Raw genomic sequence first — 27,572 nt, forward strand, 5'->3', positions numbered from 1 at the left:
TCCAGTCCATTTTGCCCGCAATGAGCTTGTCCCACTGGAACGGAGTGCTTATTACTCAGCCAGAAAACATTCTTCTGGTTACCCACATTGTCTTGTTTGCATAATAATGAAAAGTAAACCACATACTCCTTCCAAAGATGGCAGACCTTGGTTTTTTCCAGTTATTGCCAAATAACTGTGTACCTGCAGCACTAGGCACTCGGAACACCAAGAATAGTCAACAGGGTAAAACCAACGGGTGTGCCCTCATCAGCCACTCTGTGAGTGGTTTCCTTCCCACTGTTAACTGATCTGTGCCAAGGTTTCCATCCGAGAACCTCTTAGCAAAGCCCCTGATGGATTCATTATCGGCAGAAGCTTTTAAACCTAGTTTCGGTCATTTTCCTACTTCAGTCATGCCTAAAGTCAAAAATCACAAAATTAGCAACAAAATGTAAGGAACAACAGAGGCAAGTGTGGCTGGCAAGCATAATTACCCACTCCAGGGTCAAGGATTGCCACCAAGTGAGTTTTGGTGCCAAGTTTACACAAAAGTAGATTGTGAGTCTGTAGAGATCCCCCAGCTGACTTTTGATTGGTTGTTGCCAGGAATATCTTTTTCTATAATTTTACTGCCAATGTTTCCATATTCTTATGTTTTGTGATGGTAGGTTTTTTTTTTAAGTCCAATCTGTCAATCTCTTAATTGATACATTGAGTATACATACGTATACAGTGTCAAGATTAATACATTTTGATTTGTTTTTCTTAATTTATTTTTTATATACTACCTATTTTTCTGTTTTCTTGACTCTTTTTTTTAATTTATTTATTGTGCTTTAGGTGAAAGTTTACAAATCAAGTCAGTCTATCATACAAAAAGCCATACCCACCCCACCATGCACTCCCAGCTGCTCTCCCCTTAATGAGACAGCACTTTCCTCCTCTCCACCCTGTGTTCCCCATGTCCATTCAGCCAGCTCCTGTCCCCCTCTTCCTTCTCATCTCACCACCAGACAGGAGCCGCCCACATAGTCTCATGTGTCTACTTGAGCCACGAAGCTCACTCCTCAACAGCATCATTGTCTACCTTATAGTCCAGGCCAATCCCTGTCTGTGGAGTTGGTTTCGGGAATGGTTCCAATCGTGGGCTATCAAAGGGTCCAGGGACCAGAGTCCCTCAGGTCTCAGTCAGACCATTAAGCCTGGTCTTTTTAGGAGAATTTAAGGTCTGCACTCCACTGTTCTGCTCCATCAGGGATTCTCTGTTGCGTTCCCTGTCAGAGCAGTCATCGGTGGTAGCCGGGCACCATCTGGTTCTTCCCGTCTCAGGCTGATGGAGTCTCTGGTTTATGTGATGCTTTCTGTCTCTTGGGCTCATATTTACCTTGTGTCTTTGGTGTTCTTCATTTTCCTTTGCTCCAGGTGGGTTGAGACTAATTGATGCATCTTGGATGGCCGCTTGCTAGCCTTTAAGACCCCAGATGCCTCTCACCAAAGTGGGATGCAGAACATTTTCTTAATACATTTTGTTACACCAATTGACCTAGATGTCCCTTGAAACCATGGTCCCCAGACGCGCATCCCTGCTGCTTTGGCAGTCAAAGCGTTGGGTTGTATTCAGGAAACTTCTTTGCTTTTGGTTTAGTCCAGTTGTGCTGACTATCCCTGTGTTATGTGTTGCCCTTCCCTTCACCTAAAAAATTTTTTGTCTATTATGTAGTTAGCTAATATCCCTCTCCCTCCCTCCCCACCCTCGTAAGCATCAAAGAACATTTTCTTCTGTGTTTAAACTTTATCTAGAGTTCTTACAATAGTGATCTCATACAATAGTTGTCCTTTTGCATTTGACTAATTTCACTCAGCATAATGCCTTCCAGATTCCTCCACGTTATGAAATGTTTCACAGATTCATCATTGTTCTTATTGTTGCATGATATTCCACTGTGTGAATATTTAGGTCTTTGATACATTTTGAGTTGTTTTTTGTGCATGGTGTGAGGTATGGGTCTTGTTCCATTTTTTTGCAGATTGATATCCAGTTATGCCAGCACCGTTTGTTAAAGAGACTGTCTTCCCCATTTAACAGACTTTGGGCCTTTGTCAAATATCAGCTGCTCATATGAGGGTGCATTTATGTCTCAATTCTGTTCCACTGGTCTATGTATCTGTTGTTGTACCAGTACCGGGCTGTTTTGACTACTTTGGCAATATAATATGTTCTAAAATCAGGTAGTGTGAGGCCTCCCACTTTGTTCTTCTTTTTCAATAATTCTTACTTATCCAAGGCCTCTTTCCCTTCTGTATGAAGTTGGTGATTTGTCTCTCCATCTCATTAAAAAATGGGACTGGTATTTGGATCGGGATTCCATTGTATCTATAGATCCTTTGGGTAGTACAGACACTTTTACAATGTTGAGTCTTCCTATCCACAAACAAGGTATGTTTTTCCACTTATGTAGATCTGCGTCTTACATACTTTGGACCTGTTCTCAGGAGGGATCAGTCCCCGGAGAAGGATAATCATGCTTGGCAAAGTACAGGGTCAGCGGAAAAGAGGAAGACCCTCAATGAGGTAGACTGACACAGTGGCTGCAACAATGAGCTCAAGCATAACAACGATTGAAAGGATGGCGCAGGACCGGGCAGAGTTTCGTTCTGTTGTGCACAACGTCACTATGAGTCAGAACCGACTGGATGTCACCTAACAACAACAACAGGTCTCTTTTGGTTTCTTGCAGTAGTGTCTTATAGTTTTCTTTGTATAGGTCCTTTACGTTTCTGGTTAGATTTATTTCTAAGTATTTTATCTTCTTGGGGGCTACTGTAAATGCTATTGATTTGGTGATTTCCTCTCCGACGTTCTCTTTGTTGGTGTAGAGGAATCCAACTGATTTATGTATGTTTATCTTGTATCCGGATACTCTGCTAAACTAGTCTATTAGTTTCAGTAGTTTTCTTGAGGATTCTTTATGTTTTTCTGTGTATAAGATCATGTCATCTGCAAACAGAGATATCTTTATTTCTTCTTGGCCAATTTGGATGCCATTTATTTCTTTATCTAGCCTAATTGCTCTGGCTAGGACCTCCAGCACAATGTTGAATAAGAGTGGTGATAAAGGGCATTCTTGTCTGGCTCCCGTTCTCAAGTGGAATGCTTTCAGTCTCTCTCCATTTCGGATGATGATGGATGTTGGCTTTGTATAAATACCCTTTATTATCTTGAGAAATTTTCCTTCTATTTCTATTTTGCTGAGGGTTTTTTTTTTTTTTAGTCATGAATGGGTGTTGGACTTCGTTAAATGCCTTTTCTGCATCAGTTGATAAGATGATGTGGTTCTTTTGTTGTATTTATGTGGTGGATTACATTAATTGTTTTTCTAATGTTGAACCATCCCTGCATACCTGGTATGAATCCCACTTGGTCATGGTGAATTATTTTTTTGATATGTTGTTGAATTCTATTGGCTGGAATTTTGTTGAGGATTTTTACATCTAAGTTCATGAGGGATATTGGTCTGCAATTTTCTTTCTTGTGGTATCTTTGCCTGGTTTTGGTGTCAGGGTTATGCTGGGTTCATAGAATGAGTTTGGGAGTATTCCATCCTTTTCTGTGTACTCAAAAACCTTTAGTGGTAGTGGTACTACTTTCTCTGAAAGTTTGGTAGAACTTTCCAGTGAAGCCGTCAGGGCCAGGACTTTTCTTTGTTGGGAGTTTTTAAATTATCTTTTCAATCTCTTCTTTTGTTATGGGTTTATTTAGTTGTTCTGCCTCTGTTTGTGTTAGCTTTGGTAGGTAGTGTTTCTAGAAATTTGTCCATTTCCTCTAGGTTTTCAAATTTGTTAGAGTACAATTTTTCATAGTAATCTGATATGATTCTTTTAATTTCAGTTGGGTTTATTGTGATATCGCCCATCACATTTCTTATTTGGGTTATTTGCCACCTCTCCTGTTTTTCTTTTGTCAGTCTGGCCAATGGTTTGTCGATTTTGTTAATTTTTTCAAAGAACCAGCTTTTAGTCAATTGTTTTTCTGTTCTCTATTTCATTTATCTGCTCTAATTTTTATTATTTGCTTTCTTCTGGTGCCTGAGGGTTTCTTTTGTTGCTCTCTTTCTATTTGTTCAAGTTGTAGGGATAATTCTTTGATTTTGACCCTTTCTTCTTTTTGTATGTGTGCATTTTATGGATATAAATTGACCTCTGAGCACTGGTTTCTCTGTGTCCCAAAGGTTCTGATAGGAAGTGTTTTCATTCTCATTGGATTCTATGAATTTCTTTATTCAGTCCTTAATTTCTCCTATGATCCAATCGTTTTTGAACAAAGTGTTGTTCAGTTTCCATATGTTTGATTTCTTTTCCCTGATTTTTCTGTCATTGACTTCTAGTTTTATGACTTTATGGTCAGAGAAGATGCTTTGTAATATTTTGATGTTCTGGATCCTGTTAAGGCTTGCTTTATGGCCTAACATTTGGTGTATTCTAGAGAATGTTCCATGCGCATTGGAAAAGAAAGTATACTTGGCTGCTGTTGGATGGAGTGTTCTCTGTGTATGAGGTCAAGTTGCTTGATTGCAGCATTTAGCTCTTCCATGTCTTTATTGAGCTTCTTTCTGGATGTTCTGTCCTTCACTGAAAGTGGTGTATTGAAGCCTCCTACTATTATTGTGGAGCTGTCTATCTCGCTTTTCAATGCTGTTAGAGTTTGTTTTATGTATCTTGAAGCCCTGTCTTTGGGGGCATAAATATTTAATGTTGTAATATCCTCCTGGTATACTGTCCCTTTAATCATTACTTACTGTCCTTCCTTATCCTTTTGGGTGGACTTAACTTTGAAGTTTGTTTTGTCAGAAATTAGTATAGCCACTCCTGCTCTTCTTTGATTGTTGTTTGCTTGATGTATTTTTTTCCATCCTTTGTGTTTTAGTTTGTTTGTGTCTTTAAATCTAAGGTGTGTTTCTTGTAGGCAGCATATAGATGAATCGTGTTTTTTAATCCATTCTGTCACTTTCTGTCTCTTTATTAATACATTTGGTCCATCTACATTCAGTGGGATTATAGATAGGTATGAGTTTAGTGCTGTCACTTTGATGTCTTTTTTTGTGTGGTGTTGACTGTTTTTTCCACTTACTTTTTGTGCTGAGTAATTTTTCTTCCTAAATTGTGTGTTCCTCTTTTTCATTGTTGTTGATTTTGTTTTTGCTGAGTCTTTATGTTTTTCTTGAATTTTATTTTGATGTGTAGGATTGTTAGTCTCCCTTGTGGTTACCTTACTATTTACCCCTGTTTTTCTAAATTTAAACCCAACTTGTGTCTCCCTATATCTCCTTTCCATGTGGAAGATCTATGACTACTTTATTTAGTCCCTCTTTATTGATTTAATGTTGTCATCTTTTACATAATGACATCACTGATTCCCTGTTTTGAGTGTTTTTTTTTAATCTTGATTTATTTTTGTGATTTCCCTATCTCGGTTGATATCTGGTTGCTCCATCCAGTGTTCTAGTCGTGGATTGATTTCTGATATTATTGATTTCCTAACCAGAGAATTCTTTTTAGTATTTCTTGTAGTTTTGGTTTGGTTTTTGCAAATCCCTAAGCTTCTGTTTATCTGGAAATGTCCTAATTTTGCCTTCATATTTGAGAGACAGTTTTGCTGGATATCTGATTCTTGGCTGGCAATTTTTCTCCTTCAAAGCTTTATATCTGTCATCCCATTGCTTTCTTGCCTGTATGGTTTCTGCCGAGTAGTCCAAGCTTATTCTTATTCGTTCTCCTTTGTAGGTGACTTTTTGCTTATCCCTGGCTGCTCTTAAAATTTTCTCTTTATCTTTGGTTTTGGCAAGTTTTATTATAACAGGTCTTGGTGACTTGCTTTTGAGATGTACATTGTATGGGGTTCAATGAGCATCTTGGATAGATATCCTCTCATCTTTCATGAAGTCAGGGAAGTTTTCTGCCAACAAATCTTCAACAATCCTCTCTGTACTTTCTGTTATCCCTCCCTGTTCTGGTACTCCAATCACTCATAGGTTATTATTCTTGATAGAATCCCACATGATTCTTAGTTTCTTCATTTTTTAAAATTCTTTTATCTGTTTTTTCTTTGAATATGTTGTTGCCAAGTGTTTTATCTTCAATCTCGCTAATTCTGAATTTCATTTCCTGAATTCTGTTCCACTGACTTTCTACTGAGTGTCTAATTCTGCAATTTTATTGTTAATCTTCTGAATTTCTGATTGCTGTTCTCTCTATGGATACTCGCAGTCTATTAAATTTTTCATTATGTTCATGAATAATCTTAATTTCCTCAACTGCTTTATCTGTGTGCTCCTTGGCTTGTTCTGCATTTTGCCTGATATCCTTCCTGATGTTTTGAAGAATCCTGTATGATAATCTTTTGTTTTCCGCATCTGGTAATTCCAGGAATACATCTTCATACAGAAGAGTCCTTGTTTCTTTGTTTTGGGAGTTTGTTAGAGAAATCATGGTCTGCTTCTTTATGTAATTTGATATTGACTGTTGTCTCCGAGCCATCTATAAATTATTGTATTAATTTATTTTATGTTTGCTCACTGTGTCCTAGCTTCTTGCTTTGTTTTGTTTTGATATACCCAAATAGGCTACTAGAGTGAGCTGACTTGATTATTGGAGCCTTTGAAGCACTAATGTCCTGTTACCAGTTGACTGGAGCTGTTACCAGGTATATGAGTCTAGGAGTCCATTCACTATTCTTGTATGGATTCAGCTCAGGTGTCCCAGTAGTCAGTCACCTAGTGTGTGGTAAAGGTTCTTACCTACGATCTTAGGGGAGCAGAGGTGATTGGTGTATGCACAGGTTTCAGGTGTCTGTGAGGAAGTCACACCCCTGTTCTCTAGGACCCTCTGGTACATGGGCTCTGCAGCCGTACCATAGGCACCCAATGCTTTTAACGGTAAGGACTGGCAGGCACCACTTATCCTGGGACGCCTGTGGCAGGTGGCTAGGCTGCATGGGTGAAGCCTGCAGTCCTCAGGCCTCTGCCAAGGGTAGGTGAGGGCCCTGTTTAATAGGAAGAGCAGTGTCAAACATCAAAAACATGCCTCTCCACCACACAGCTGAAACAGTTACAGTCAGACCTCAAACAGATTCACCCTTGCAATATAACAGCCAGATCCCATCTGCAGTAATGGGGCCACCTGGATCCATGCAGGGGTGAAAGACAAAGTTTGTGAACTGCTTGTGTCTGGACTGGAGCCGCTTCTGCTCTGAGTTTCCAGATTAGGGGAGTCGGCAGAGTATTTCCCCCTGTTGGTTAATTTGTTTCTTCTCCAAGGCCAGGGGAATAGCTCAGAAAGTGCAGCAGGACCTATCTCAGGCCCAGGGAAGTCAACTGTTAATGAAGCTGACTAGGGCAGAGGGAGGAGGGATCAGATAGATAGGAGAGAGTTCTTTCAAAAGGAGGAGTGATTAGATCCACACAGTAAATTAGACAAAATCACTTACCTTTTGCTGAGAGCGCCGTTTTGTCTCAGATTCCAGAGGCGTATGTAGATTGTGTGCACTGGCTCAGCCCCTGCCGCAGTTGCGCCAGGAGGTCAGGCTGTGCCACCTCCCTTGCCTTTTTTGCTGAAGCAGCTGCACCCTAAACACCACCGCCAACCCTGCCGCAGTCATGCCAGGGACTCAGGGGTGTGCCACTTCACTTGCCTTCTTTCACTGAAGCAGCCGTGTCCCTAAACACTACCAGCAGCTCTGCCGCAGTGGTGCCAGGGAATCAGGGCTGAAGTGCTGTCACCAACTTGGCAACTCCTCACTGCTTCTGCACCATCTCTCCCTCCCCTTGTCACTCAGTCCAATTTCTTAACTTTGTCTTTGATGGTTAGGGTTCCTAGCTTGTCATATATATAATTGATTCACTTGTCTTTTTGAGTCTTTGTTGTAAGAGGGACCACCGAAGCGTCTGACTACTCCGCCATCTTGGCCCCACCTAAGGAATCTCTTGACTCTTTTTGATTGATTTCCTTTGTCATTATCCATTTTTATTTAAATACTATGGAACTTGTATGCTCTGATTCTATTCTTCCAATGACTTTCTTTGAAATTTTACCAGTGTATATTTAGTGTGGCAAAGTCGAATGTTAAACATTTTTTAATGTTCCTTATGACTAGCATTAACAGCTCAGAATACCTTAGAACCACCTCTGCCAACATACATACTATTATTATCTGATGCCTTAATTCTGTCCTTTTCTAAAAACCCTATAAATTAGATGCTATAATTATTTTGTGCTGACAGTGTTTCTTTGAATTTATATCCATGTGTGTCAGTCAGTTTGATCTGAGAAGCAGAATCACTAGGAAAGATATCATGAGATTTGTTTTGAGGGTTTGATCTTCCTTAACTGTGTCATGCTTATGTGATACTGTTCCATCTGGGCAGATAGTCAGGAATAGAAGATGGATATGAATTGAGGGAAGCAAGGACAAACAGGAACTGTGAAGACAGATTGAAACTACGTCAGGCTCTCATAATCTCCAAGCCTCCAATAGAAGTGACCTACAGGAGAATCTGGTACCCGTTGTCATGAAGCTAAACACACCCCTGACCCAGCAGCTACAGAAGCTGGAGGAGAATCCACAAGAGTTGCTGGGGCTGGAGACCTGACTACTGTTGCACACGAATGAGATGAGCCAGCAGATAAGCAACAATATGCATGAGTGGCAACAGCATCTCATATCCTGAACCAAAATAAATAAATAGTAAGTTGACTGCTGTTTCTCTTTTGCTCCTAAATAGAATTTTACAGATCTGTTTTAGGCAATTGCTTTTTAAATCAGTTATGAGAGAAAATAAAAAGAAACACATAATTGTGTTGTCTTTTATCATTACCTACATGTTGTTCTTGTGTGTTATCAAGTTGATTCCAACACATACTGACCATATAGGACAGAGTAGAACTGCCCCATAGGGTTTTCTGGGCTGTAATCTTTAAGGGAGCAGCTTTCCAGGTCTTTTCTCCCACAGAGTGGCTGGTGGGTTTGAACCACTGGCATTTTGGTTAGCAGCCAACCACTTAACCATTGTGCCACCAGGGCTCCTACATAATTACCTTTATTGACATTTAAAAAATTTTTTTTGTGTGTAGAATTGGAATTAGTGTCTGGTGTAAATTTCTTTCATCCTGAAGAACTTCTTTCAGTATTTTTTGTAAGGCAAGTCTGCTTAGCAATGAATTCTCTCAGTTTTTGTTTATCTGAGTAGGTCTTTAATTTACCTTTATTTTTTAAAGATAGCTTTCTATGTATAGGATTGTTCGTTGACAGCTTGCTTCTTTTCTTTTTTTTAGTAATACTTTGAATATGTCATTTCACTGCCTTCTGGTCTCAACTGTTTCTGTTAAGAAGTCAGCTATTAATCTTATTCTGAGTCTCTTGTACATGATGAACCATTTTCCTCTTTCTGTTTTCAAGATTTTCTTTGACTTTCAACATTTTGATCACAATGTGTCTGAGTGTGGATCTCTTCATTTATTCTACTTGGAGCTTATTGAGATTTTGGATGTGTAGTTTGGTGTTTTTCATAACATTTGGGGAAGTTTCCAGCCATTATTCCTTCAAATATTTTTCTGTCATTTTCTCTTTCCTTTTTATGGTACTCCAGTTATGTATTATGTGAAGTCAAGGATTTCATTTTACTTGAATCCACAATCAACAGCCATGGAAGCAGCAGTTAAGAAATCAAAAGACACATTGCATTAAGCAAATCTTCTGCAAAAGACCTCTTTAAAGTATTGAAAAGCAAGCCTGCCACCTTGAAGACTAGGGTGCATCTGACCCAAGCTATGATGTTTCCAATGGTCTCTTATGCATGTGAAAGCCGGATGATGAATAAGGAAGACCAAAGAAGAATTGATGCCTTTCAGTTGTGATGTTGGAGAGTATTGAATATACCACGGACTGCCAAAACACTGAACAAATCTGTCTTGGAAGAAGTACAACCTGGATGCTCCTTAGAAGCAAGGATGGTGAGACTACGTCTCACATACGTTGGACATATTGTCAGGAAGAATCAGTCCCTGGAGAAGGACGTCATGCTTGGTAAAGTACAGCATCAGCAAAAAAGAGGAAGACCCTCAGTGAGATGGATTGACACAGTGGCTACAACAATGGGCTTAAGCATAGCAATGATTGTGAGGATGGTGTAGGACTAGGTAGTGTTTCATTCTTTGTACACAGGGTTGCTGGAAGTCAGAACCAATTTGATGGCATCTAAAAACAACAACAGCTATGTGTATGTCAGCGTACTTAATGATGTCTGCATTTCTCTAAGACTCTGTTTGTTTTTCTTCATTCTTTTTTCTTCAGATTGCAAAATCTCTATTGACCTAGCTTCAAGTTTGTAGGTTCTTTCTTCAGCCAACTCAAATCTACAGTTGAGTCCCTCTAACGAATTTTTCATTTCATTCACTTCTGAGAGGGAGCAGTCTTGGGCATGCACACAGCCTTCCAGGCCACGAGGATGAGTGTGATGCTATTTTTAAGCCTGAGGACTTTCTGGAAGTCCTCTCTGGGCCAGAGTAGTTCATTGTTCTGCCATTATTTTGTCAGAAGTTAGCTTAGGCCCCTTGATCCAGTAACATTTCTGCATTGCTGATGAATCTGTGTGTGGCTTAGGGAATGCTTTCGGTTCTGCTCCATGTTCTACTCTGATTGCTCCTGAGTGGGTGCAGCCTAGCACGCTCACAGTTTTCCAGACCCCCAAGGATGAGTGTGATCCCAGGAGAGTTATTTTTGGCTGTCTCTTTCCCTGGTTCTGTTAAATTTCTGGATAGCCTGCCCTTCCACTTGTTGCTACTAAGAGCATGGAGCTACCAGCCCCCTCTTAATTTCTGGCCACCAAGATCTCCACTAATTCATTGATTTGTTTTGTATAATACTCCTAGGCATGAACTTTTTCAGGCTCCATTCCAAAAAAAGCAAGTCCCCTCAGGCAAAGCTGTCCTTTGGTCTGTCTGTCCTCTGGGCAGAACTTCTATCTCACTGCACCATAGTTAGGTTCTTCTATGAGTGGGCTCTTGGGGGTGGCATCCCCAGATCTTCTCATCTTGCCCTTCCCAGTATGGAACCTCTCCCTACAGATGAGCCCAGTCAAAAGCAATTATTGACCTGTCACACCTGGGGCAGTGTATTCTTGACCTATTACACCTGGGGCAGAGCCTACTACTGGGAGCTAGACATGATTGCCTAGAATAGCATTTCCACAACACAGGGCTGTGAAGGATAAGAGATACTGTCAACCTGGCCCCCTCCCCCAGCTTAAACCATTAGGCTAGACTAGGAGCTGAGGGGAGAGGGAGCCCCATCTTCTTGGCCACACCTACCCAGAGTAGAATGCTTAGTTTTCATCACATAGAGTTGGCAGTAGGGGATGGGAGCATGTTGGGGCTCAAATGCCACAGACGCTCACTCTTCATACTGAGATATAATAGATTTTCTTGAACAAATGTTTCTCCATCTGCTATATACCCATAGGATAGTTTCCAAAGACTTGAAATGGTTGTCTTTTTTTTTAAATCATTTTTACCAGTTAAATGGCTGTTTTTCTGAGGAACGGGTCCCCTACCGTCCTTATACCTTTGTCCTGGAAGTCCCACCTGTTTAAATTTTTATAAATGAGGAGAGGAGCTCTGGCTTATAAAAGAAGATCACATCATTCTGCTTCTCCCCCCTCCTGGATGGGACCAGGGTCCTCCCCACAACCCCCTAATTACAGGACAACCAATATGAAGACCCAAGTCTCCCCATCCCCTCCACAGAGCAGCAGAGATGGGAGGGCAGAGGAGAGGCTCAGATACTCATCACGCAGCGGGAGATTTGGCACTGGCATGACATCAGAGGGCACCTGGGAGTGAATTATTTCTGTGAGGGAGGTGGCTAATTCCAGGAAAAGGGGAGCAGGGGGAAGGAAAGTGAGCAAAAGGGAAGCAGGCAGCAGGGGCAGGGGTGCCATGTGGGTTTCTCCACATATGTGGATAGGGCAGGGGAATGGAATGGCTGGATTAGAGGCCCAAAGCCTGGAATCCCCTTGCATTTGTAAATGGACCCTGTTGATGCTCATTCAATGGTATCTTACTTCCGCTCCTCTCTTCCCTCAAAAGACACTGCTTTCCTCAGTCTTGCCCTTTGAGTTGAAATGGTTTATTGAATTCAGAGATTAAGTGTGAAAATAAAGTGCAAGAGAGAGAGCCAAGCCCAGTGGGGGCCATCAGATTTGGACTAGGACGTCTGTCCCCCACTCCCAGCCTTTTCTGGAGGTCCTAATCTCCTCTGAGGGCTGAAGGCTCTTCTCCAGCTGTCCCAGGGACACCTTCACTCAGGGGACAGTGTTGTAGACCCTGTAGTCATCCTTCTGGGTGACATGCAGCTTCCAGGGGAAGAGGCGCTTCTGGGAGGGGAGGCCTTGGGCCTGCCTCACCATGAGCGCCACATCCTCGTCCGACAGCAGCCGAACCAGATCTCCCTCTGTGTCCCGGTAATTCAGGGCAATATCCTCCCTCTGGAACTCCCGCCTGGGTGGGAAAGGTCAGGGAGACAAGGTTAATCAAAGGTAAAGAGGAGAAGCCAGAGGACTTGGGCCTAAGTGAGGGGGCAGAGAGAGTCCTAGGGCCTGACTTGGCAAGAGAAGTAGATTTGGCTGGGTCCCTACAGAGTGGAGCAGAATAAAGCCCCATGGGAGATACCTGTGTGCAGGTATTGAGGAAAATTCTTTTAAGGACTGTAACTGTCTAATGTGGGGTGCAGGAAGGTGGGTATTCTTATGTTGGCTAGAAAAAGTAAAAATCAATCTAACCTTCCTATAGGTAAGTTGGCAAAATGAATCAGAAGTCTAGCAGACTTAAAAATTCTTTGATCCCCAAATTCCACTTCTAGAACATTATCCTAAGGCAATAATCAGACAACTCACCAAATTTGTGAACAAAGATGGTCATCACAGCATTGTTTATAAAAAAAAAAAAAGGAAAACCAAACCAGTTGCCCTTGAGTCGGCCCTGACGCATGGTGACCCTATGTGTATCAGGGTAGAACTATGCTCCATAGGATTTTCAATTGCTGATTTTTAGGAAGTAGATTGCCAGGCCTTTCTTTCAAGATGCCTCTGAGTGGACTTGAACCTCCAGCCTTTTGATTAACAGCTGAGTGTGTTAACCATTTGTACCAGGCAGGGACCCCAGCATTGTTTAGAGTGGGAAAAAAAGAAAAGAAAGCTAACCTAAGTGGCCAACGAAAGGGGATGCCTGCCTTAGTTCCAGTACACTCACAGACTGGTACCTGGCAGCCAACTAGAGTAATATCTGTATGTGTCCATGGAAGAAATCAGAATGGACACCAAATAATAAGAGGGGTTAAAATATGGGGTGATCTCTCTTCTTCATACCTTTCTGTGATTTCTGACATCCTTTTTTTATAATGAATCCAAACCAAACCTGTTGCCATCAGGTCAATTCTGACTCACAGTGACCCTACAGGACAGAGTAAAACTGCCCCATAAGGTTTCCAAGGAGCGGCTGGTAGGTTCGAACTGCTGACCTTTTGGTTAGCAGCCAAGCTCTAACCATTGTGCCAAGTAGGTATTACTTTTATAGTAAGAAATGGAACAACACTACTTCCATTTTGTAATATAACTGTCCAATGATGAGCTGATCACGGGAGGTCGTGAGTTCCCTGCTGGCAGAGGGTCCAGGCCTAAAGTTTTCAGCTGGTGAGGCTTTGGCTCTGGCTGCAAATCTACGCCACAAACTGCGTGACTTAACTAAGTCCTTTTATCTCTTGTCAGCTCCACAGCTCACCTCTAACACAAATGATGAAACCTGCCCAGCAGGGCTGGAGTGTGGATAAAACAAATGCAAAACACCTAAACCAGAAAAACACAAACTTGTTGCTGTCAAGCTGGTTCTGACTCATGGCAACCCAGTTTGTGCTTGACTACCAACCTAAAAGTTGGTGGTTCAAACCCACCCAGTGGTGCTGCGGAAGAATGGCCTGGTGATCTGCTTTCTTAAAGAAAACCTTATGGACCAGTTCTACTCTGTAACGCATCGGGTCACCATGCAAATGTGACCTTAATAAATTGCATTTCTCCCTCTGTTGTCACCAGAGTATCTGACCCCTCCGGCCCTGCCCCCAGCCCTGCCACCCTCACCTCATGAGCTCCAGCAGGTCTTTGAACAGTGGAGTGCTGCTGAGGTCTTCTTCCACCGCGATGTCCCTAAGGGGCAACAGACAGGGCTGAGGGGGTGTCAGGTGTGAAGTAGAGGGTCGGGCTGGCCACACCACGCTGGGCCTTGACATCACATCTTGCTTTAGCATTATGGCTTATCTGGAGGACAGTGGGGGCCACTGCAGGCTTTCAAGCAGGGGAGGAACAAAATAAGAATCAGTTTGGGTTTCAGAGCTGACGTGGGGTGGTGGGGGCGGGGTGGGCGGGAAGAGTGGAGTGGAGTGATGGGGGATGGGCAGAGAGAGGGATGGGCAAGGAGGGGGGACCAGCGCCTCCCTCCCAGCAGGCCACAAACTTGATGGTGCTGATTGTGTCTTTGTAGTAGTAGCAACGGAGCCAGTTGGTGAGGTCGTCTTCCTCAGGGAAGTCCTTAAGGATCTTCACGAAGGACAGGGGGAAGATGCCCGTGGTTCCCCGGAGAGTGCCCTGAGGAAAAAGAGAAGGGACCACCCGCTGGCATGTGGCTGGGCAGCAGGGCCAGGCCTCTGAGTACCCGGCCCTTTGATAATGATGGTGAAAGGCAGACAGAGTCTGGGTCTCCTTATGTAGAGGGAGGAGAAAAAGTGAGCAAGCTGACCAAGTTGCTTACCCCAAGAATTTCATTTCTGTTATAAAATTGGTCAGGACTTGAATTTGTCTAGAAACCTGCTTTCAACTCACTCATTCATTCTCACCCATTCATTTACTCATCCAACAAAGACTTTGTGAGAACCAGCCATGTGGCAGGCTCTGGGCACACAACAAAAGTAAAAGTCCTTGTCCTCTTGGGGTTTCCATATGGTGGAAGGAGACAGACAGTGCCAGGGAAACCCATGAACTGTACAGATGGAGTAGGCGTTGAGGAGGAAAACTGAACAGGGGAGAAGGAGAGTGAGGGGTTGGGGAGGACCTGCTGTTGGTTCCCACTTATTCATTCATTTCAGGGATACTGCAAGCACCTACTCTGGACCAAGCAGTCTGAAATCCACTTCTTCAGCCAACCTCTCTCCCTAGCTCCAGGCCAAAATCCAGCCCTGCTGGTGCTTTGGGCACATTTTCTCTTAATCCTTAAACCACCCTATGGGAGCCGTACTATTTACTCCCAATTGTATAGATGTATAATCTGAGGCTCAAAGCGTTCCTCTCCCTGCTCCCTGCCCCTCTCCTTAACCAGCATACTGATACATAGCACTTTCCAGAAAGCAGGAAGGCAACAAACATTTCCTGTTTCTGAAGAATGGCCCAGAGATATCCCTCTGGTGGCTTTAAGAGCTTCTGAGTTCCTGAGACAGAGCTCCAGGACTGCGGTAAAATCGAAATTGCTTTAGATTGGCTAGACCAATGGTCCTTTCCTTCCCTCCAGTCCCTGTACACCAAGGACCTAACCCTTCTCCTGATGGCCCCAGGGCCCCTGGGTGCTGGCCCTGTCTGAGGAGGAGCACTGAGGAAAAGGAATCTTGTTAACAATAGGCCCTAATATGAGGCTCACAGCGGGCTAGAGCGTCCCAATCCCCGATCTCTTGTCTCCATTCACCGATCTCTTGTCTCCATTCACCGAGTCAGTGTGGGCAAAGCAATGACCCAGACAGGCCCTAGCTTTGGAGAGCTCCCAGTGGAGGGTCTCGTCTGTGTCCCCGAACGGGCCAGATGCCAGGCACCCAGCGCTCTCTATGGGTCAAGTCCTGCCCCTCCACCACCTCAGTTAACCTTTAGAGAAACCGGCTATGAAGAAACGGTCGGTGTTATCTCCGTTTACAGAAAAGGAAACCAGGGTTGCATGAATTTCCCAAGGTAGCAAAGCTCATTAAAAACAGAGCTAGGATATGACCCCAGACAGGCAGACTCCAGAACTCCTGCTCTTAATTACTATCTTTTATTGCTGCCTGCAGGGAGCCCTGGTGGTACAGTGGTTAGGCACTCAGACGCTAACCAAAAGGTCCTTAATTCGAACCCACCGGTCACTCTTCTGGAGAAAGATGTGGCATTCCGCTTCTTTGAAGATTACAGCCTTGGAGACCCTATGGGGCAGTTCTACTCTGTCCTGTAGGGTTGCTATGAGTCGGAATCGACTCGACGGCTACAGGGTATTGCTGCCTGCAAGGTACATAATGTTATCCCCACATTATAACAAGTGGTTCTCAATGGGGGACAAATGTCTGGAGACATACTTGATTCATAAAACTGAGGAGGGGGGTTACTCCTGGCATCTAGTGGGTTGAGACCAGGGATGATGCTAAACATCCTATAATACACCAGACAGCACCCCACAACAAAGAATTATCCAGCATTTTTTTTATGTATCAATAGTGCCAAGGCTGAGAAGTCATGTTACCGACCAAGGAAATTAAACTCAGTAGGTTAATTGACTGGCCCGTAGTGCCCTGTTTGTTGGAGTTAGAATTGAAGACAGGTGTGTCAGCTCTGGAATCTTCTACTCCTGCCACACACCTTTCCTCAGGTTCCCCACTCCCACCCCCATGCCCGTACCTCCAGGACTATCTCTTACCTGATCTTCCCCAACCCTCCTTGGCCCCTACCCCAACAGGCACCCAGATCCACGTCACCTCCAGCCAATCCTTGTTGATCCGACTGAGGAGGAAAATCACGTCTCCGGCTTTGAAATTCAGCTCCAGTTTGCTGTTCCCAGTGAAGTCAAACAGGGCCTAGGAGGAGGAGTAGGGTAAGGAGGGAGGGGGGGAACAAGCCATTTTATAGACAAGGAAACTGAGGCTCAGCAAAGATGAGGGACTTATTGAAGCTCCCCACCCCCCGCCATTTGTTAGTGAAGGAGCTAGGATTTGAATCCAGGTCTCCCTGACACCAGAATGGTGCTCTTTCCAAGCCTGGTGGGATGAGCCAGAGGGGAAAGGATGCGAACTCTCTAGGCCATGTGCCTTTCCTGCCTTCCCCTCCCCTACTCCTTCCAGCCTCCCTGGGGGCCTCTAGTGCTCGCATAGCCCCCAGCTCCTCTCTACCGGGGCACCAGCCACACTCATTTTGAACTGCCCCTTTGTAAGTCTGTGTCCCTGGGGACTGCGAACTCCTTGGAGACAGGTCCCTTGTCTGATTCATCTCTGAGGCTTCAGTCCCCACCACAGTGGGGCTGGCCCCGAGGAGGCCCATGAAAACTTGCCGCATGAATGGATGGATGGACGTCTTCTCTCCGCCTCTGTGTTTCTGTCATGTTCCCTCCACTAAACTGGGGTGGGGGTGGGGGCCCTCACTGGCAGAGGCTGAGTTCTAGTCCCTTACTTCCGCCACCCCCCGCATCATCCTAGGCACACAGCTGGGCCCAGCATGGAGGGGCTAATGGTTGACTGGTAGAGCAGAGACTGTGGTCAGGAGGTGGGAAGCCGGAGGCTTGGCCTGGGTGGGGTACCTCTGCTCGCGGGGCTGCCATGCCGTCAAAGCTGGGGCCTTGTGGGGAGACGCTCTTGCTGTAGAGAGAGAAGAGCGGCCTGTCAGCCCACTTGATTCTCTCAGGGCCTGGACCTCGGCTTCTGTGCCCAGAGGAGACCCTCACAAGGGAAAGAAAGGCAGGGGAGGGGAGACACTAGAAAACTCAGCCACAACTGCCCCTCTGGGCATGTTACACTAATCTCCACACAGCTCTCACAGCCACCGTGGAGACAGGAATTGTTATCCCTGCTTTATGGACGAGGAAGCAGAGACTCAGAAACGGGGTAGGAAGGAGGATACAAATTTGTTTTGTGCCTATAACTTGCCAAACCGTTCTGTTTGTTTTTCTGCTCTCCACAAACAACCTTCGAGGTCACTGTGATGACGGTGTCCTAGTTTTTCAGCTGAGCAAAACTGACCCTCGGGGTAGAGGTTGGCATGACTTGTTCAAGGCCCCACAGCTGCCCTGGCGTTCAGAGTTGCCTCTGCATTGAGGTGGAAGCCTGCCTGGCCTTGGACACCCTAGACTGCCAGGTCCAGGGGACGCCCACAAATGTCTCCTGGAGGAAGAGAGGGAGGAGCTGGAAGGGAGGTCAGGGTTGCGGGAACACTCTCCCTGCTTTTCCTGAAATTCTGAGCCGGGGAAACCTCGGTTTTTCAGTGTTCCCTGAATCAGCTTGCTTAAAGGAGGCAGGAAGGGAAGGGGGTTCTTTGGCGTAAGGGCGCACAGCGGCCCCTAGGGGCCAGCGTGATACAGCGGGAGCCACAGCCGCTCAGGGAACAAAAACAAAACAGGGGCTCTGCATTCGGGGAGAGTCTCAGGGAATGTTCGCGGATTGAGTGACTCCTCCCTCCTCTCCCTGCCCCCGCCTTCTCCAGGCACTCAGAGCCCCGAGGTCATTCCAGGAGTTGCTGTGGCACCAAACCCTCACTGGCCAATGTCCCAGCACCTGTCCTCCAGTCCTTAATGTCACACATCAAAACGTGCCCTCCCTTTGCCCCTCCAGGCTCTGCTCTTGATTTTCCAAGCTCACGCAATTAGCTAAACCATCTTGGATTGCTCAGGAATAGAACGGACCCACACTCCTTTCCTTCCAGGGTAAAGAGGTGCCTTTCCAACAGGGGCCTTGTTGCAAGGACGTGGCCCAGGGCTCAAGCGGAGTGAGGCCGGGTTGGCACACTTACACCTTCCGGGTGCGCGGGCGGAGCCGGCGGAGCGCCTGGGGCACCTGCTCGGAGTCGTAGGGTGACTGGTAAAAGAAGATCCGGACATCCTCGTCCATCAGCACCCAGACGGGCAGGCTGAGCAGGTTCTGCGTTTGGGTGAGGGGGTAGGGTGAAGGTGATCAGCAGAAAGATCTACACAGCCCAGCCCAGCTCGTGTTGGCCCCCTCTCCCTACCAAGGCATCGCAGGCCCCATAACACAAACAAGATGTGTATTTTTTTTTACTCTCGGCATGTCAAAGGTAACATTTCACAAGGTTTGTTCTTGGGCCCAAGGTCAGGAGGGGGACAACTAACTTGAGCAGTTCATTCAGAAAAGACATAAAGGTCTCCAGAAATAAACAGGATGTATAGCAGGTAGTGTGACCTAGCGAAGGGTGTACCAGGCACTAAGTGTCTCACATGCGTTACCTCGCCCATCTCACAAGGACCTGGTGAGTTAGGGTCAGAGAGGTGAAGGGACCTGCCCAAGGCCACACAGCTAGTGAGTAACAGAGTTAGTGGCACCCAGAGCCATCTGCTGTCTTAACTCAAGATGAAACAACAATGGAATGAGGGTCCCCCAAACAACTCAAATTAATACCAGTTGGTGGTATTACAGCTTCCTGATACTTTATCTCACATCACAGTTGAAGAAACAGAGGTTCAGAGAGGGTGTGTCTTGCCCAGGGTAGCAGAGCTAGGAAGTGGTGGGGCTGGGACTTGAGCCCTAGTCTCCTCACTCTACTGCATTGGTTACTTGGGGACCAACACAGCCCCTCACCAGGGGACAGGCTAGATTTTCATCACTCTCACAGGCCTCGGCTAGGCACCCTTGTGTATTCTCCAACCTACAAATTGTATGCATCCCTGGGAGATGGGAACACAGAGGAAGGAGCAGTGAGGGTGGTCAGGAAACACCTTCCACCAATCAGAGCCATCCAAGAAAGGGACAGTATTCCTCAAGAGGTAGTGAGTGCCCCACCACAAGAGGCATGTAAGCTAAGCCTTCCAGAAGCTGGAGAGGAAAGCCCTCCTCACTGCCAAGCGGCATCCACATAGACAGCTGAAGGCTCCACCTCCTCTTTGGCGCTTATGGCTGGAGAGCAAGGAGCTAGAGGTCTCTGTAGACTTGGCTATGATGTTGACTGGCTGGGTGATTTGAGGCAAGTTGCCCATCCTTTCTAGTCCTTGGGTCTCTCCCCTATGAAAGGGAACGAGTGTCTACAGACCTCTGGTCTCCCAGGAGTAAAGTTGGGATCTATTGAGAAAAGGATGGGAAAGTGTTTTGTAAACTGTGAGCCTGCTCCAGGAATGTGAGAGATCCTGGCCCCCGAGTAGGAGTGGGGTGGGGAGGGCCAGGAGGAGCACAGAGGAGATGGGAGGAGGGTGGATGCGGGATAGAGGAGGTGGCTGACCTGCTCTCCCCATTGGCTGCAGGGGTTCTGGGCTCTGAGCAGTGGTGGGCACTGAAGACAGGGAAAGATGCCCTGTGGACTCTAGCACTGGCAGTGTCCCCCCTCAAGGGGGTACTTTGACAGCTGCTTGCTCGGGGTCACCAAGCTGGTGAGTGCAAGAGCTGGGATTCAATCCCGGGAGCAGTGCGGCTCAGACGGCTATACCCGTAAGCCCCCTCTGAGCTGCCTCCTGCCGGTACAATAGTTCACCCAGCTCCCTCAGCCTGGTCTCTCCCAGGCTCTCCATTCTCAATTCCTGTGGACGGAGTTTCCTGGGCCTTCCCTGTCCTGCTGCCTCTGGGGATTCTCTGCAGGGGCTGGGTGCCTCCGGAGCTACAGCATCCAAAGCCCACCGCAGTGTTCCCAGGGGAGTCTGCTCTGTGCAGAGCTTGGCGGGGTGGCCTCACCAGGTCCTAGAAACTCTGCAGCATTGATGAAGACAGCCTTAAGGGCAGGGCCCCTCAGAACACATCCTGTTCCTCTCACCTGACCTTTATGGATTTGAAGGCAGGGAGCCCATTGGAGCCCCAGTTCCCAAAGCCATTCCCTGGAAATGGTGCCTCCTACCTGCCCACAGCCCACGCCCCCCCAGGTGCCCCCCCGTGATACCTTCATGTAAGCATTCAGGGCAGGTATCCGCATCTCGGCAATCTCCTGCTTCACACCCACGTAGACTTTGGCTGAGGAGAGGCAAAGGAAGAGCTGTTCTGGAAGCCAGGCTCAGGGACAGAGGCTGGCTTAGAGTAATAGAGATGGCCCTTCACCTGCAGCCCAAGGAAGGAGGAATGGACAGGTGTGAGCAAAACTAACCCCAAGGGCAGGAACAAGAACTGAAAGCCACGGGGATCAGCTTGGGTTTGCTTTGTGGGGAATGAAAGAATAGCAACCACATTCACTTGCTGAGAAAGAGAAGTAAAGGAGCCTGAGGTGGGGTTTGGAGCAGGAAGAAGAGAGGTTTGGGGAAGGGCGATTACCCATGCGTGTGCTGGGCCTGCACCCCCCGGGAGCCCATACCTCTATGGGATGTGGCAGGAGCTGAGAAGCCAGAGGTTGGGAACTGTCTGTAGTGCACGTCAGGACCTTGCTGGGGATGAGGCAAGGGAGCCAGGGAACTGTCTGGAAGCTGAGGTGCAATGCCCCACAGTGTCCTAGGGAACAGGGAGGGCCACAGGAGCCTGGTGGCAGCTAAGACTGCAAAGCTAGAGAGAGGGTCTTAGGAAAAAGGTAGGGAGTGGGGAGGGCTGGAAGATGGGTCGTCATGTTTAAAGTGGGAGACACAGAACTCCTGTCCCAAGAGAGCAAGGCCAAGTGCTGACAGGCTCCAAACTGTGGCCTTGGTGGGGGATGGCTGAAGCAGGGTGGCCATGAAGGTCATCAGAGTTGAGGAGGTTAAGGAGTGCCAGGCCAGAGTGCTAGAAGTGAAGATGACAGGGTAACCCACAGAGCTAGGGGCGGGGCAGCCTGTGTCCGTCAGAAGGGCCATGGACTAAACGAATGTGTTCACATGGGGCTAAAGAACCCAACAGTGTCAGGCGGAGCTGGAAGGAGAGGCAGACACAGCTTTGTCCTGGGGGCAGCAAAAGCCAGCTCCACGGCTGGCCAGCCAACCTGGGAGGGTGGGGAGGCTGCAGGTGAAGGGGCTGGTCTTGTTCTCTGGCCCGAACCGCTCCTCCAGCTTGGTCTGCAAGGCATAGAACTGCCGGTAGCGGCGGTAGATGAGGTACTTGGCTCCCCCTTTCGTCTTCACCTCAATAACAAAGACCTAGAAAGGACAGAGACCAGAGGAACGGGCCTCAGAGGCCAGGGGCAAAAGACAGAGGGCAGAGGGTCAGAGGTCAGAAGGGTGTAGGTTCAGAGGTCATAGCGATGGAGCAGGCTTTCTCAGCCTCAGCACTATTGACATTTGGGGCTGAATAACTCTTTGTTGTGGGATGTTCTGTGCACTGTAGGGTGTCTAGTGGGATCCCTGGCCTCCCTCTACCCACTAGATGCTGGTAGCAAGTAGTGACAATCAAATATGTTTCCAGTCAAGTATCTCGCAGGGACAAAATTGCCCGGGTTGAGAACCACTGGGATACAGGTTAAGAAGTGAGAGTGTTGGATGCTCAGAGATCGGAGGGTGAAGGCTCAAAGGTCAGGATGGAGATTCAGAGGTCAGAGGGTGAAGCTCCAGGGGTCACTTACAAAGTGGCTGGTGAAGCCTCTCTTCTCTTCGATGTCGGCGATGTTGGCTGAGATGGGGATGTCATCAGGAAGCTGCTCAAAGTCACTGAGGGAGGCCGGAGGAAAAGCAATCCCCTTAGTACCCTGGTGTGTTCAGGGGGCTAACTGTGGGCAAGGCGGTGAGCAAAGCGACCTAGTGTCTGTCCTAGTGTCCTTGTTCAACATCCCTCCCCTGCCAGGCTGTCACTGGGGACACAAGATAAACAGAGCACAGCCCAGGCCCTGAGAGTGGAGGGATTTGGAGACGGGGACCACACGTCGATACCTGTGTCATCATCTAACACACTGCTTTGAGACTGCATGAGCCCCCCTCAGGCACAATGTAGCTGTCAGACACCTCCTAGGCCAGGCCCTGTTCTAGGCACTGGTCACAGGGGTAAACAAAGTCAGCACAGGTCCTGGATGGACAGAGAATGACTAGTTATGTTGTGTCATTGATTGCATTTCCAATAGACATACAACCAAATTGTGAGTGCTTTCTGACTTATAAGAACAGCAGGGTTTGGGGACTGTTTGGCTGTGGGGGTGGAATAAACAGCAGTATCTAGTGATAACCAGATTTCTGACCAGGGTGGGTGAGAGGGGGTGGGGTTGATAGGCTCAGTTTCAGGTGTGCTAATTTGAGAGGCCTCCTGGGCCCTCAGCTCTATGTCCTGCAGGAAACAGGTGTACAGCTCTGGAGCTCGGCGGGGCGTCTCGGCTGGAGTGGGAGAGGTAAGAGCTTGTGGCTGAAGGAGCCCTGGTGGCGCAGTGGTTAAATGCATGGCTGCTAACAGAGAGTCGGTGGTTCAAACCTACCAATCACTCCACTGAAGAAAAATGTTGCAGTCTGCTTCTGTAAAGATTACAGCCTTAGAAATCCTATGGGGCTGTTCTACTCTGTCCTCTAGGGTCACCATGAGTTGGAATCAGCTCAATGGCAATGGGTTATGGGTTGCTTGTGGCTGTGGTTAAGGCCCCCAAAGAAGAGAAGAGAAGTGTGCTAAGAGAGGCAGGCGGAGGAAGAGAAAACAGATGGCCAGGGAGACAGAGAAGGAACAGCTAGGGACGTGGAGTCCAGCCACTAATAGACAGATGAGGAAGCAAGAAGCAATTACGACTTCTCTGTGGCAATGATTGGGAAACTGGGCGGGGGCAGGACTGTCATGTCTGAGGCCTTCAACCATGTCACCCACTTCCAGCCCCAGGCCACACCACCCCACAGGACCAGGGTCCACCCAGGATGGCAGGCTGGGCCAGGCCTCAGGATGCTGCAACTGGGCAGTGACTCAGGATGACAGGGGACAGGCAGAGGAAACTCCCCACCATCCTCAGCAACCCCCCCACAACCTTCTCACTCACTTTTCATACATGCCCTGGTGATGACACCCTCAGAAGAAGCTCCCTCCCCCATTTCCTCCCCCTGAGGCCACGTGTTTCTCTGCAGCTTGTTGAGGGTGGGGAAGGAAGGAACAGGAGGGTAGATATGCCCTGATCAGGGAGGCTGCAGATTGGGTAATAACGGCAGCTAACATTTCCTCAGCGTATACTCTGCACCAGGCCCTCTTCTAAGACAGTGTCGTCTTTTTATGGATGATGGAACTGAGGCACAGAGGAGTTAACTAACCTGCCCAAGGAAGTCGGGATTTGAACCCAAGAAGAATGGCTCCACCATTTTGCTCTCATCACTGGTAGACTAGTTCTGAGGCTCCCTACAGCTTGCTGTATGAACCTGGATGAATTCCTGCCTTTCTCAGCCTCAGTTTCCCCATCTGAAATAATAACAATAATAGTAAACCTTACGTTGTTGTTAGGTGCGATTGAGTCGAATCCGACACATAGCGACCCTATCTACAGCAGAACGAAACACTGCCCAGTCCCATGCCATCCTCACAATCGTTGCTATGTTTGAGCCCATTGTTACAGCCACCGTGTCAATCCGTCTCCTCAAGAGTCTTCCTCTTTTTCACTGATGCTCTACTTTACCAAGCATTTTCCCTCTCCAGGAACTGGTCCCTCCTGATAACATGACCAAAGTATGCGAGAAAAAGTCTCACCATCTTTGCTTCTAAGGAGCTGTACTTCTTCCAAGACAGATTTATTTGTTTTTCTGGCAGTCCATGGTATATTCAATATTCTTCCCCAATACTGTAATTCAAAGGCATCAATTCTTCTTAGGTCTTCCTTATTCATTGTCCAGGTTTCACGTGCATATGAGGTGATCAAAACCACTATGGCTTGGGGTCAGGTGCACCTTAGTCCTTAATGCAACATCTTTGCTTTTTAATACTTTAAAGAAGTCTTTTGCAACAGATGTGCCCAATGCAATACCTCATTTGATTTCTTAACTGCTGCTTCCGTGGGTGTTGATTGTAGATTCAAGTAAAATGTGATCTTCGACAACTTCAATATTTTTTCTGTTTATCATGATGTTGCTCATTGGTCCAGTTGTGAGGATTTTTGTTTTCTTTATGTTGAGGTGTAATCCATACTGAAGGCTGTGGTCTTTGATCTTCATTGGTAAGTGCTTCAAGGCCTCTTTACTTTCAGCAAGCAAGATTGTGTCATCTGCATAACACAGGCGGTCAATGAGTCTTCCTGCAATCATGGTGCCTTGTTATTCTTCATATAGAAAAAAACAAACAAAAACCAAACCCATTGCTGTCAGTTGATTCTGACTCATAATGACCCTGAAGGACAGAGTAGAACTGCCCCATAGGGTTTTCAAGGAGCGCCTGGTGGATTCGAACTGCCAACCTTGTGGTTAGCAGCCGTAGCTCTTAACCACTACACCTCTTCATATAGTGTAGCCCTCAGATCTCCACGGAAGCAGGGGCTTTGTTCACTGCCGCATCCCCCGTGCCCAGGACAGTGCCAGCACGTAGTTGGTGCTCAGCAAAAGGCTGCCTGCCACCTTTATTAATGTTTCAGCAGCTTCTTTCTAGAGAAAAGAGTCCCCAGGTGGTGCAAACAATTGAAGTGCTCAGCTGCTGACCAAAACGTTGGAGGTTCAAGTTCACCCAGAGACACCTCAAAAGAAAGGTCAGATGATCTATTTCCAAAAAATTAGCCACTGAAAACTCTGTGGAGCACAGTTCTACTCAGACATACATGAGGTCACTACGAATCAAAGTCAACTCAATGGCAACTGTTTTTTTCCTCTGAGGGCAGTGTGAGAAAGGCCTGGCTGCCTGCTGGGGCTAGCTTGAGGCTGCTGCACCAGGGCGGGGGGGGGTGCCCCAAAGCTGACTGAAGGCCCCCCTGGGGTAGCCTCTCCCTTGAAGACTGACGTCAACACAGGGGCCCTACCAGGCGGGACGCTCCGGGTTTATTACACGCTCACTCGTTCCGTTCACGGAGTCTGCCCTTACAGCCCAGACTCCGGGAGGCTGGGGTCGGTAGGGCCCTCAGAGGGCAGCGAGTTCAGGTTTCCTTGGCACCTGGCACATAGGCTCTACTCAAAACATGCTTGTTGGAACTGAACTCACTAGCCCTGTGGCAGCGCCTTGTGTCTTTGGATGCCTCAGCCTTTAGAAATCCTGCCATGTAAACCTGGCTTCGAGTGGAACAAATCTCCAGCCCATTTCCAGATAAGGCATTTGAGGGGCAGCAAGGCCAAGTGACCTTCAGGATCTTGCTCCAGGGCTCCATGAAGGAGGGGAGGAGGGCAGCCTTTCCCCTCTGAGGGTCAAGGGTGGTCAAAAAAGGGACAGGGATTGGGGCTACTGAGAGGGAACATTCTTGGTGTCATCCCACTGACCCCTGATCCCCAAGAAGCAGGAAGTACCACAAACCCCAAACAGCTGCTGACTCTCGAAGGTTCCAGTTGCATGTCTGGCCTAGTCTCTAATGAAAACTTGTGGGGAAGAGAGGCTGGGATCTGGCTGATGACTTTACCTGGGCCCCCAGCACCACCCTCTGTGCCTCAGGAAGGCCATGCTCAATTCCAAGTATTTGCTTCTGTTGCCAGTAACATGAAGATTATAGAGGGACAGCAAAAAAGCACAAGGGGGCAGAGTGTGATGGGCTGGGGATATCTAGGAAGGCTTCCTAGAGGAAGTGACATTTGAGCTAAACCCTGAATAAAGAGCAAGAACAAGCCACATTCCATGATTCTGTTCAGACAGAAGACAACAAACCATTTCTGACCACAATGTAGACCCAGGAGCCAAGGTCCGGGACCCAGGACCTCTGAGTTCCTGTCCAGACTTGGCAGCCCACCCATTATGTGAACCTGGACAGATCACGCCCCCTCTCTGGACCTCAGTTTTCTCATCTGTGCCAAAGGGAGTTGAGCCACACCTCAAAGGTTCCTGAAAGCCAAGAGTGTGCACTTCTGAGTATTTGGGTTCTGACTCACCCTCAACCTTTCACCATCTCATGTTGATGAGGGACTGCAGGAGGGCCTGTCTGAGCCCCTTAAGTCTGCCAGGAACAGTGAGGCAGCCCCAGTAGGACAGCATCCAGCACTCACCTCTCAGCCCGCAGCTGCTGGGCTTGGGTCATGGTGATCAGGGTCCAGGGGTACAGGTGGCAGAGGGTCTCGTCCCCCAGGCCCAGACTGAGTTAGCCTCTCACTTCCTCCAGCCACCCTGCGGCTTTACCCGTGGTCCTGGGAGTCCCCAGAAGCTGCCTTTGGGAAGGCCCCACCCCCGTGTCTCTCAATTTGAGAAGGGGCTCCTCCTCCAGGCTCTGTTCTAGCCTGTGGCCAGCACTTCCTCTTACCCCACCTCCCAGCTGCACAACAATTGGGTAAGTGTCTCCCTTGGGAGCTGAGTTTGCAGGAGTCCACTGACTTTGGGGCTTTGGGGATTTTCTCGGTGCTACTTTCTTGGTGCCAGGGCTCGGTGGGGTATCAGAAAGCCCTACTCCATCAGAGATAGGGTCCCCATGTTGACTCAGCCACCAAGGGGCTCTGAGACCTTGGCGGGTCATTTCCCTTCCTCACCAAGCCCACCCTGCACCCCCTTACTGCCAAGCCTTCATGCAAGCTGTTCCTTAGGCCTGGAAGGCCGGCCTCCTCCTTGCCTGCCATCCCTCATGGCTCCATGCAAATGCAACCTCCTCAAGGAAGCCTCCCTGGCTCTTTGA

The 27,572-nt window shown here is 47.3% G+C and overlaps 1 protein-coding gene across 6 annotated transcripts; it reads right to left on the bottom strand.

Annotated features, from left to right (window-relative positions):
* Positions 1–12,138: 12,138 nt before the first annotated feature.
* Positions 12,139–27,116, bottom strand: NCF4 (neutrophil cytosolic factor 4). Of its 6 annotated transcripts, none has more exons than XM_064283612.1 (12): positions 26,956–27,069; positions 24,539–25,049; positions 24,109–24,253; positions 22,464–22,548; positions 21,888–22,041; positions 20,889–20,959; positions 18,804–18,931; positions 17,599–17,656; positions 16,784–16,882; positions 14,536–14,666; positions 14,163–14,228; positions 12,139–12,531 (listed from the first exon to the last, which is right to left on the bottom strand). In XM_064283612.1, the coding sequence occupies exons 2-12, from the start codon at positions 24,672–24,674 to the stop codon at positions 12,336–12,338; spliced, it is 1,269 nt and encodes a 422-aa protein (XP_064139682.1). In that variant the 5' UTR covers positions 24,675–25,049; positions 26,956–27,069; the 3' UTR covers positions 12,139–12,335. The 6 variants fall into 6 exon arrangements, 5 of the variants coding, with proteins under 5 accessions (XP_064139682.1, XP_064139683.1, XP_064139684.1 ...); XM_064283613.1 differs by having other exon boundaries at positions 24,539–25,079; positions 26,956–27,051; XR_010321697.1 differs by having other exon boundaries at positions 12,386–12,531; positions 14,163–14,366; positions 26,956–27,064.
* Positions 27,117–27,572: the final 456 nt, after the last annotated feature.

The sequence above is a fragment of the Loxodonta africana genome, chromosome 4 (assembly GCF_030014295.1).
Source record: "Loxodonta africana isolate mLoxAfr1 chromosome 4, mLoxAfr1.hap2, whole genome shotgun sequence".
Lineage (NCBI taxonomy): Eukaryota > Metazoa > Chordata > Mammalia > Proboscidea > Elephantidae > Loxodonta > Loxodonta africana.